The following is a 13,035-nucleotide window of genomic DNA, read 5'->3' as shown; positions in this document are numbered from 1 at the left end:
AGAGGAGTTGTGTTAGGGGGCAAGAACTTCACCGTAATGAAATTGTACTCCTTCACCAACCCGTCCTCCAAGCCTGGTGGGTGAGCAGGTGCATTGTCCACCACAAGAAGGGCCTTGAATGACAACTGTTTTTCCGTGAGGTAATTCTATACACTTGGGGCAAACACTTCATGGACCCACTCCATAAAAAATTGCCTGGTTACCCATGTTTTACTATTAGCCCTCCACATGACATTTAGTTTACTTTTCAGGACATTATTTGTCTTTAAAACCCTAGGGTTCTCAGAATGGTACACAAGCAAAGGCTTAAGTTTTAAGTCCCCACTTGCATTACTACATAACAATAGAGTTAGCCTGCCTTCATTGGCTTGTGTCCTAGCAGTGACTTCTCCTCCTTGGTGATGTAGGTCTTCTTTGGCATTTTCTTCTAAAAGAGGTCTGTCTCATCATAGTTGAACACTTGTTGGGAAATAAAACCCTTAGCTTCTACATAGTCCTTAAATTCCCTAACAAATTTATCAACAGCGTCTATGTTAGAACTGGCACCCTCCCCATGTCTCACCACACTATGTATGTCGCTTCTCTTCCTAAATTTTTAAAACCACCTTCTATTAGCCTTAAAGACATCAATTGTATTAGCACTCGATCCAGGGGTGGTTTTCAGGAGGTCAGCATGCAACTGCTTTGCTTTCTCACAAATGATGGTCTTAAGAATGCTATCACCAGCTAACTGTTTTTCGTTTACCCAAATCAACAACAGTTTTTCTACGTCTCCCATTGTTTGTGACCTTTGTTTTGTAAGCACTGTCACTCCTTTGATGACCTCTTTATTTTTCAGTATGGTGCAGACTGTAGACTTTGCCATACCAAACTGTGTAGCAAGGTCAGACACGCGAACACCACTCTCATACTTCGCTATGAAATCTTTTTTCACCTCTATTGTGGCTCTAACAACTTTTATTTTTAGTTTGCTGCTTTCATTATCCTTCTTTTACCCTATGGTGACTTATTTAATCAGAATATTTAGAAAAACAACAACAAAACAAAAAGAAAAACGAAAACGTTCACAGCAGATTTTAGCGGGGGTCTGGACTGAGCGACAGGTGCGGGTAAAATGTTTTGGGCAAGCTTGGCGTGGGCCGAAAAATGGTCGAAGGGTCGTTCAAGTCATCAGTCGGGTTATTTCGGGGGTTCGGGCCACGACAGCTTGGTTCGGGAACCGAGTTTATGTTCAACAACTGAGACATTTTTTTCTCAAACAATATGTTCGAAAACCGAATTGTTCGAGAAGGGAGTCGTTTGAGAACCGAAGTACCACTGTAATTCCAATATTGTTGTCTCATGTGTGTTGGTGTCTATACTGAATCTCTAAAGAAATGACTAGAAGACAGGATAAAATAATACAATACGGTTAGAATTAACGTAATTCCACTATTTTTGCTTCGTGTGTGTATCTCTTAATCGGTTCTCCAACAATAAGACAAGGGAAAAGGATAAAACAACACAGTAAAGCCAGAACTGACATAATTCCAGTATTGTTGTCTCGTGCATGTGGGTGTCTGTATTGATTGTCACACAAAAAGTAAGGTGGAAAGGATAAAGTAACGCAGTAATGATAAAACTTACATAATTCCGTTATTGCTTTCTCATATGCGAGGGTGTCTATATCGATTCCCAAAAATAAGACCAGAGGAAAGGATAAAATAATAGAGTAAAACTAGAATTCACATAATTCCAGTACTGCTGTCTCATGTGCATGAGTGTCTATGTCGATTCTCACACAAAAAGACAGGTGAAAAGGATAAAGTAATATAGTGGAGATGGAATTTACATAATTCCATTACTGTTGTCTCATGTGTGTAGGTGTCCTTTTTTGATTCTCCAAGAAGACGACTACAGCAAAAGATAAAATAACACAGTAAAACTAGTATTTACATAATTCCACTGTGGTTGCCTCATGAGTATATGTGTCTATAGCGATTCCTTTACAAAAAGATTGTGTGAGAGAGTAAAATAACACAGTAAAGCCAGAATCCCTATAATTCCACAATTGTTGTCTCATATGAGTGGCGGTCTATATCGATTCCCAACAATAAGACAAGGAAAAGAAAGAGAAGTACAGTAAAGGTAGAATTCACATAATTCCATTATAGTAGTTTTATGTTTGTGGGAGTTTAAATTGATTCTCAGCAATAAGACTAGGGGATAGGATAAAAACAGCGAAAAGCTGGAATCCGCATAATTTCACTTTTGTTGCCTCATGTGTGAGTGGGTTTATTGCGATTTCTCACCAACAGGACTAGGAAAAAAGATAAAAGAGCACACTAAAGCTAGTATTCACATAATTCAACTATTGGTCTCTCATGTGTGAGGGTGTCTATATCGATTCCCCAACACGAAGAGTAGTGTTAAGGATAACAGTAAAGCTAGAATTCACATATTTTCAACATTGCTGTTTCTGATGTAACAGTGCCTATATCAATTTCTAACAATAAGACGAGGGCATAAAATAGCACATTAAACCTAGAAATCACGTAAAGCTACAATTGTTGTCTCATGTGTGTGGGATTCTACATCAGCTATCAACAAGAAGACTAAAGGAAATGATAAAAATAACCAAGTAACGTTAAAATTCTGATAATTCTAATAGTGTTGCCCCACATGCGTAGGTGTCTATATCGATTCCCGAAAATAAGACTAGGGTATAGAATAAAAGAAAACAGTAAAGCTATAATTTACATAATTCCAATATTTTTGTCTCATATATGTGGGATTCTATGTTGATTCACGAACAACAAGTTAGGAAATAGAATTAAGAAAGTCAGTAAGGATAGAAATCCCATAATTTCACTATTGTTGTCTCATGTGTGAGGTTGTCTACATAGATTCCCCAACGAGAGGTCTAAGGTAAAGGGTCACAGAACACAGTAAATCTAGAATTCACGTCATTCCATTATTACACTCTCAAGTGTGTTGATTTTTATATCGATTTTCAACAATAAAACTGGGGAAAAATACCACGGTAAAAATACAATTCACATAATGCCACTATAGTTCTCTGATTCTTTTGGATGTTCATATTTATTCCCCAAGAAAAATATAAAAAAATACTGTCAAGCTAAAATTCCCACAATACCACAATTGTGGTCTCATGTGTGTGGGTGTCTAAAGCGATTCCACAAAAGAAGACGAGGAAAAGGTATAAAACACATTAAACCTAGAATTCATATAATTCCTCTATTGGTCTCTCATGTGTGTGGGTGTCTTTTTCGATTCCCCTAAAATAAGACAAACAGAAAGGATAAAGTAACACAGTAAAACCAGGATTTACATAATTCCACTATTGTTGTCTCATGTGTGGTGTCTATATCGTTTTTTATCAATAACACTAGACAAAAGGATTAAAAGACACAGTAAAGCTAAAAATCACATAATTCCACAATATTTGTCTCATGGATGTCTTAAGCGATTCTGCAAGAAGAAGACTAGGAAGATGGATAAAAACACATTAAAGCTAAAATTCATATAATTCCACTATTGTGTCTCATGTGTGTGGGTGTCTTTCTCGATTCTTCGAAAGTAACTCTGTAGGGAGGAATAAAGAAACACAGCAAACCTAAAATTCACAAAATTCCACTACTATTGTGCCATGTGTGTGGGTGTCTTTATCGATACTCTGACAAGAAGACTAGAGGAGAAGATAAAAATAACAAAGTAAAGTTAGAAGTTAATTTGGTAAAATTTGCAATTAAAAATATTCATTCAGTTTAATGGTGACTTGTATGAATAAGCAGACATACATAAATTTAATAGAGATTCAAGCATAGTTTCGATCATGGTTATTGTTTTTGTGAGTTTTAACGAACGAATTTGATTAAGCGATGACATTTCTGTAGGGACCAAACAAGAACAAACGCTAGTGTATTTTGTCGGCTATAAAAATGGTAAGCATAAAGACATCAACTTCACCAATAAACACCAGAAAGAATCTGGTACATTCCCTGTAAATCTTTCTGTATAACAAGCAGAGAAAATTTCACATCAAAAACTATAAGAAAACTACATTCATCAGACTACACCCATACTTTGAAGTCATAAACATGTTTTTGAGATTACTAACATGATTCGGTATATTACTATTATCAAAACTGCATAAATTGAAACCAATGCTAAGTGTCAATTTTCCTCCAGGCGGTTTTAACTCAATATTGAAAAAATGCAGAGACACATTCCTAATCTCACTGCTATGGATTCCAATGTATTGAAAATATATAAGAGTTTATACCTTTCCCTCATATTTTAATCTTTACAAGAATGTTATATAAAAAAATAGAATATATTCATCAGAAAAGTTTTTCTATAAACTAAATTTTTAGTTTGTAGTGTGCATATCATTATTCATTAACGAAGAAGTTATGTGTAATTCACATAATTCCACTTTTGATGTTTCATGTGTTTGGGTGTTTATATGGATTCTCTAAAAAGAAGTCTAGGGGAAAGGATTAAAAACACAATTAAGCTAGGATTGGCATAATTACAATATTGTTGTCTCATATGTTTGAGTGTCTATTTCAATTATCCAAAAAGATGACTAGAGGAAATGAAAAGCAACACAGTAAAGCTAGAATTCACATAATTCTATTATTTTTGTCTCATTTGCATGGGTGTCTATATCGATACTTCTACATAAAGACTTGGGGAAAGGATAAATGAACATAGGAAACCTAGAATTCACACAATTCCATTATTGTTGTTTCTAGCGTGTGGGTGTTTCTTTCGATTCCCCAACAAGAGGACTAGCGTGGAGGATAAAAAACACAGTTAAGTTAGAATTGACATAATTCCACTATTGTTGTATCTAGTGTGTGGCTGACTATATCGATTCTCAACAATAAGACTAGGGGATAAAGTGCACAGTAAAGTTAGAATTCATATAAATCCACTATTGTTGTCTCATGTGTGAGGGTGTCCATATCGATTCCCAAACATGAAGACGAAAGGAAAGGATAAGTGAACACAGGAAATCTAGAATTCTAAAATTCACATAATTCCATTATTGTTGTCTCTGGCGTGTGGGTGTTTCTTCCAATTCCCCAACAAGAGGACTAGGGTAAAGGATAAAAAACACAGTTAAGCTAGAATGCACATAATTCTATCACTGCTGTCTCATGTGGGTGGGTATCTATATCGATCCCCAATAATGAGAGTAGGGGAAAGGATAAAATAACACAATAAAGCTAGAACTTAATTCCATTATTGTTGTCTCAAGTGTGTGGGTGTTTACTTCGAATCACGAACAAGAAAATTAGGGTAAAGGATAAAAGAACACAGTAAAGCTAGAATTTACGTCATTACACTTTTGTTGTCTCGTGTTTATTGCAATTTCCCAAAAAGAAGATTTTGGTACAGGATAAAAGAACACAGTAGAGATAGAATACATATAATTTCACTGTTGTTTTCTTATGTCTATGGATGTCTTTATCGATTCCCAACAAGAAGACTTGACATAAGTATAAAACAATACATAGAAGCCAGAATTCACATAATTCCACTACTGTTGTCTCATGTGTGTTGGTGTCTATATCGAATCCCAACAAGAAGACAAGAGGAAAGAATGAAATAACACAGAAAAGCTAGAATTTACATGATTCCACTATTTTTATCTCATGTGTGTGGGTGTTTACTTCGATTCCCCAAAAGAAGACCAAGGTAAAAGGTGAAAGAATACAGTAAAGGAAGAATACATATAATACCACTCTTGTTGTCTCAAATGCGTGGGTGTCTATATCGACTCTCAACAATAAGACTAGGGTAATAAATTAAAAGAACACAGAAAAACCAGAATTCACATATTTCCATTTTTTTGTCCACGTGTGTGGGTGTCTGGATTGATTACCAAACACAATATAGAACAACAGTAAACCAGGAATTTACATAATTATATTGTTGTTCTCTCATGTGTGTTGGTGTTTCTTTCGATTCCCTAAGGGGAACACGAGGATAATGGATAAAAAACATAATGAAGCAAGAATTCACGAAATTCCACTGTTGTTGTCTCAGGTGTCTGGGTGTCTATATCGATTTATCAACAAGAAGACTAGAGGAAAAGATAAGAAAACACAGTAAAGCTGGTATTCACATAATTCTACTATTGTTCTCTCATGTGTGTGGGTTGGATGTCTATAGCGATTTCCCTACATGAAGACACATAGTAGATAAAATACACATAATTCCACTATTGTTATCTCATGAGTTTTGGCGTCTATATCGATGTCCAACAGAAGACTGAAGGAAAAGATAAAATAACACAGTGAAAGTGGAATTCACAAAATTCCACGGTTGTTGTCTTATGGGTATGGGTGTCTATATCGATTCACCATCAAGAAGACTATGGAAATGGATAAAGAAACACAGTAAAGCTAGATTTCACATAATTTCAGTATTGTTGTCTCATGTATGTGGTTTTCTGTATCGATTCCCCAACAAGAAGTGAAGGGGAAAGGATAAAGAAAGACAGTAAAGTTAGGATTCACATAATTTTACTACTGTGTAATATGTGTAGTGTCTGTATCGATTCCCCAATCAGCAGACTAGGGGAAAGGATAATATAACCCAATAAATCTAGAATTCACATAATTACATTATTGCACTCTCCTGTGTGAATGTCTATATCGCTTCCCAACAATAAGACTAAGGAGAAATTACCACGGTAAAGATAGGATTTATATAATGCCACTATTGTTGTCTCATGCGTATGTGTATCTATATTGATTACCTAATAAAGAGATTAGGGGAAAGGATAAAAAATACGGTAAAGCTTGAATTTATATAATCCCACTATTGGTGTCTGATGTGTCTGGGCGTCTCTTTCAATTGTCCAACAAGAAGACTAGGGTAAAGGATAAAATAACCCAATAAAGCTATATTCGTATAATTTCACTATTCTTCAACACGTGCAGAAGTACTGCGTCGTTGTTGTTTCTCAAATACATTTTAAATTACTGAAAGTGCAGAGAACGAGATGCTGTTATGAATTAGAAATGTTTTTAATTCGGTTAAAGACTATTCTTGTGAAATATTAAGAAACTGCTAAACTTTTGTGAGTGATATAAAGTACTTTCATTAATATACAACAGGATAACTTATCAGTGAACCAACCTATCGTTCGTTGTTTATCTGTTTGCTAAAAACCAGAAAAATAACCCATTTTGTTGCCTAATGTATGATTCCTAGCACTATTTGTAAACGTTTGACTTAGTAGATAGTAAAGTAAGTGTTAAAAAGAATCCTTTGTATTGAAACTGCACCTAGTGGTAGCATTACAGAACACCAATATTATTGTAAAGTATTTTCGGAATACACATGTAAAAGTATAGTTTCAATTGATATAATCCGTATTTAAATAAAGAAATGTCCATCATGGTTTTAATACTCAAGCTCATTTTAGTAACAAAATAATTTTTTAGCGAAAATACTTCGATTTTTCCATAACTCATATTTGTAGGTCTCGGTTGTAAACTATGATTTCTAGAAATTTCGCATACAAGCCAAAATAACTAGCTGGGAAATACTGATTCAGCCGTAATTAGCAGGAAAAAATATGCAACTTATAAATTTCATTGAAAAAAACAGTTCCTACCATTGGAGTTTGAATAATCACTATTTGTTGCCCCTCTAGTGGCATGTTACTACATAATGGGTTTCGATACCCGTGGCAGGCAGAGCACAGCAACTGGTTGTTGTAGCTTTGTGCCTAACAATAAACAAACAAATAACTCTTTTCTCTGCAGACAACTACTTAGTTACACACCTCCTCAGCATAAAAGAAGAAATCTAGGAATAGTTATGATGTATTGGTATTTCATCGCAGTTTGTAACTAGTTTTTCTTTTTTTGAAATAATACACAAACAGTGGTGATAGTTGTACTGATATCCTAAATTATCTTCTGTTCTAAATTATCTAAATGTACTTCTGACTGTTTTTTTATTATCTATCAGTCATTTAACACATTTCTGAGTTCGCTCTGATATTTGATTTTGGATTTCTTTTTGGAAAACTCTTTCAGTCTCATTTGTTGAACCCTACAACTGAAGAAAAAACTATTCAGTGAATACTCTGAACCTTCTTTATTTTTCAACCATGTTTATTTTCTTTAATCGATTACATATGTTTTGAACATTTCTGTTTGTTTGTTTTTTTCCCTTTAACGTTTTTGGATATTAATATAACTACCATGATTTTTTCTTACTCTTACTGAGTTATTTTCGAGTGATATTATTATTAGTTATTTAATTTTTTAAACGCATGTTTTCTTAGAAAATAATATCGTTGAATTCTTCCTGTATTCTTTCATAATTACAGTGAAGTTTGGACAATACGTTTAAACTAATTTTTTGTAACATGTAATATTTAACGACAGTTTATTGTCTTATTAAAAACTAACCGTCTGATACATCTTGTAAAATAAAAAAAAATGTTTAAAACTACAATACGTTTAATTAATGTTAATATTCACTTATTTAATTCACACATTAACAACAGTGTACCATCCTAAAAAAATATCTATTGTCACTTCATTCATCGTCGAGATACATTTACGACCAATTTTGATTTTATTCTTGTTCCAAAATATACTTAGATTTATTGTTTTGATACTAATTTATATTTAAAGTTCAACTATTTGTTATTAATAAACATGACGCAACATATTCTGCACATTAAAACCGATGGCTCTGCCGTTTTCACTTACATCTTTTTTTGCGTGGAAAACTTTACACACTTCTCGTTTTAATTTCACAAATCCTTTAACGTCCAGTAAATTACTGGTTATCTTTGCTAGTCGTCCCTAACTTTGAACTGTTAGATAAGGGGGAAGCTACTCGAGGGTTATCTGCGCTAGCCGTCCCAAATTTAGCAGTGTAAGAATATAAGTAAGGCAGCTAGTCATCGCCACCCACCGCCAACTCTTGGGCTACTCTTTTACCAGCCAACAGTAGGATGGACCGTAATATTATAACGCCTCCATGGCTGAAAGGGCGAGCATGTTTGGTGTAACGGAGAAGGCGGGAAGTAAGCAACCATTTTACTTGATATTCTTATCTGACATAATAGTAAAACTTGACCGTCAGTGTTCTAATTCACCCACAGCCTAAAGGTATGGAGAAACATATTTTTATATGGTAATGGGATAAGAATATTTGACCTTAAATCCATCGCCCGGTACGTTAACATAATGCCATGACCTGCCCAGATTTCACATATTGTAGACACTTTATCAATGCATTTTATACGGTAACATAAAATGAAGAGTGACATAAACATGTGTGTATTACTAATAGTTTATATCTAAAGTTAAGTAATAGCTCCTATATGAGCTAATAAATTAGTTGACTAGACCCAGCGCATCACTTAAAATAAGTGTATGAATATACTATTAGGCATCTTTCTAATTAACTGAAAAATTGAAATCCATTTGTTTCACCAATGACGCACTTTTGCCATAAATTTGATCTTTACTTCGCAATTTGGATCGTAAGATATTTACTGTTTCTTAGCTAACAGTTAGAAAATAGCTCAGTGTTTGTTTGTTGTTGCTTGTTTGTTTTTTCAAAATATATGCATGCACATTAGGTAGTAAATCTATTTGTTATCTTTTTTCACAGTTCATTTAAGTCGATATTAAGAGATTCTACAAAATGAATCTGAGTATTTGTATTATTGGGTAACAGTATATAGTTGTTAGTTTCTATATGAATTAAACACGTGAGTTAATCTTTACCTTTGTTTGAGGTATACACCAACTTTTCATTAATGAATTTGTCAACCATTCTTTTAAAAACATTGTTGATTATTCTAATCAAATATACAAAACATTAGTAGTTTATTAGCTCTAATTAATATGTTCTAAAAGGGGGTGGTGGAAATTAGGCCTATGAAGTAATTTGTTCAAAATAAATATATTTTCTTGTCTGCTTTTGATTTTCTCTGAAATATTTATTAACCATTACTACACATTCTTTAATGACACTCATTTCTACAATACGCAAAATAATTTACACGAATTTTACTAGCTTGTGTCTACATCTGTCACATTGGTTTCGTCTCACTCCCGGTTTCTGCCAACAAGTCAGAAGAAGCAGGGACCCAGAAACTGGCTAACTGCGGCGCATGTGCAGCAGTCTCTCTGTATACGCGGATGCCATAACAGGATTGCGCTAAGTTGAATACAAAAATCGAACTAGAAAGGCGAGACACTGGGAGCCTCCCTACTGTTTTGTACATCATCTCATCTGTGGCGGTTGGTTCTCTCTTCAAAGATGCGCACTAATATTTGTCGTTGTCTAGCTTTAGTCTTATAATTTTTTTTTTTATACAGAGGTTGTGTACACACCATACGTAGCAAAGGTTATGATTTATCACTGGAAAAATATAAACGTCTCCCTGTGTGAAAGCCATAATAATTTAAGAATATGAAGAGGACGTATTCCACGACAGCAGTTTGCCTATTGTTGATCTGTTTTTTTTCTGTGCGCGTTTTCTCCTTACCAGAGAAGATTCTTCTAGGTAAATATGATTTATACCTTCATAGTACGAGCACTAATTTTATTCTATTTAACATATTTTTATCAGTAATGATGAAAGATACCGTGTCTCTTGTCAAATGCTTCGTTTTCTTTCTGTATTATCTGCAGTCATATTTTGGTCTGTCCTCACACGTGCTTCTGTGGAAATTAAGTTTGTTCGAGTTTACAATCCACTATTATTACAGTTTGACTGTACTCGTATTAATAACTGATTATCATAGTCTAGTGAAGCTATTTTCTGTAATATACTTAACATCTTCCATAAGAGCTGGCTGAACCATGAAGAAATAATTTTATGTAACTTATTTTTTCTGTTGAAAACGTACTGTTTTCATTACATTTAATTTATTTATTTTTATTTTAGAAGGTTGTTGTTCTTGTTTTGAATTAAGCACAAAGCTACACAATGGGCTATCTGTGCTCTGCTCACCATGGATATCGAAAACAGGTTTTTAGCATTGTAAGTCCACAGACATATCGCTGAGCCACTGGGGGGCATTGTTTTTTTTTGGAAGGTACTGTTGTGTAAGGATTTTATGGTCTTATTAACTTGCTTCCCAATGGCACAGCGATATGTCTGCAGACTTATAATGCTAGAATACGGGTTGCTTTGTGCTTAACGTTAAAATAAACAAACTTATAAACTTCTCCCTTATCTATTTAGTAATAAATCCCAAAATAAAATATCTGAAATTAGACAACGCACGTGCTTTATGTGGATGTGCGTTTTTGTATAATATTTTAAAAACTCCAAATAAGATATAAAATTGAACTAAACATGTAGCCACATGTTATAAATCAGTAACCAACCACATCATAGAAACTACTCTAGCAAGTGTAGAATTTTCTTGCCAAGATCAGAGTTTTTGCTCGCAGCAAGGTCAAGATACATGCATAAACAAACGCTTACCAATACGACTGATTTTCTGTTTAAGTGTGGAGATGCACAAGTATGAACAACAACAATTTATATATTAACATTTCTACAATTTCAGATATTAACCAGAAACACATGTTTTGTTTAGTTGTTTCTGTTACTAACAATGAATGTATTATATACGCTGATGTTATGTAAAATTGACTTTTTTACCGCATGTGTTCACATACATTTTGTATCATACACAAAACACATAGTAGGTTAATTTACAACGCTATTTAGTCGTGTGAGTTTCTGCACATATATTTCAGTTTATTAAGTTACCATATGCAAAATAATCGAAAGTGTATGGAATGAAAACTGATTTTTCAACTAAGCAGAACTTTCCTAAATCTAGCACTTTTGTTGCTAGGCGTTTGTCAAGATACTAATATACAATATTTTGTTTGTTATTGTTGTCGTTGTTTGTAACTAAACACAAAGCTACATAAAGAGCTATCTGTATTCTGCTTACCAGGAGTATCGAAACTCGGTTTCTAACAATATAAGTCCGCAGACTGTGCCACTAGAAAACAAAACATTTTGGTGTCACATGTGTCAAAACATAATACTCACAATAAAATATAATCTCATTAGTATAATATTAAGACCATAAGAAAGTAAAATAATTAAAAGAACCTTTTTAGTGGCACAGTAAACTTCGTAAATTTTCATCTGAACTGATCCAATAGTTATTGATTCATTGCTATAACTTTTGGTTTGAAAAAAAAAATCAACTAAAGCCTTCTGTATTTATACATTACATCATTCTCAACTTTGCCAATGATACATTTATGAATTTACAACCATAAAATCCAGGTCTAGTTCCCCACGGTAGATAGAGCGCAGATAGCTTATTGTGTCATAATAGTGTAGTGTTGCTCTTGAGTAACAATGTATTAAGACACACAATATTGTATTGTGCTGCCAAAACAACCAGCTGCAGGACACATTTGTGCTATTAACAGGAGCAATATAGTATGGTGATTTTCTACCTTCTATGTCTCGGACTTTGGTAATTTAAACTATCAAATATTTCAGTGAATGTGTTCTACTGTACTTTTCATGTACCAAGTTCCAATACAGTTTATTAAAAAACACCTGAGATATAAGATCTGCAGTTTTGCTTGCTTTTTTTCTTTCTCACAAAAGTAAGGTAACTTTTCTTGATAGAAAAACACACTTAATTTTTACGGATTTTTTTTCAAAATTGATACCCTGATATATCTTTTCAACTTACTTTTAGGACTTTTATTTAGTTAAATATGTCACATCAACAAAGTTATTCAATAGAAACCTCTCAAATTCGACAAGAATTTTTATTGCACGCCCACGAAAAAGTGTCGTGAGCAATCAGTCTAACCTAAGATTAAAATTGGATCGTTTTTAGGTTTTCGTCATTCGACTTAAGAACGGTTGATTTAGAGCAGCAAATCTTTAAGGTGAAAGGACGTACAGATACATAAGTATTTGGTTAGGCCAAGCAAACTAGATTAGCAGTTTCTAACTAAAGTTTTCAAAAGAATCTTATGGGT

At 33.9% G+C, this 13,035-nt stretch overlaps 1 protein-coding gene across 2 annotated transcripts in view; it reads left to right on the top strand.

The window, feature by feature from the left end:
• The first annotated feature begins 10,105 nt into the window (after positions 1 to 10,105).
• LOC143258636 (glutamate receptor ionotropic, kainate 2-like) overlaps positions 10,106 to 13,035 on the top strand; it is a 70,780-nt gene continuing 67,850 nt past the window's right edge. Inside the window, exon 1 of one of the 2 annotated variants that reach the window (XM_076517884.1) lies at positions 10,106 to 10,564. In XM_076517884.1, coding sequence (XP_076373999.1) covers positions 10,471 to 10,564 — 94 coding nt within the window. In that variant the 5' untranslated portion in view covers positions 10,106 to 10,470. The remainder of the gene's footprint in view (positions 10,565 to 13,035) is intronic. The other variant, XM_076517883.1, reaches the window with a different exon arrangement.

This window comes from Tachypleus tridentatus, chromosome 8 (genome assembly GCF_004210375.1).
Source record: "Tachypleus tridentatus isolate NWPU-2018 chromosome 8, ASM421037v1, whole genome shotgun sequence".
Taxonomy (NCBI): Eukaryota; Metazoa; Arthropoda; class Merostomata; order Xiphosura; family Limulidae; genus Tachypleus; species Tachypleus tridentatus.
The sequence above is the reverse complement of the archived record's forward strand: the minus strand, read 5'-3'. Positions and strand labels throughout refer to the sequence as shown.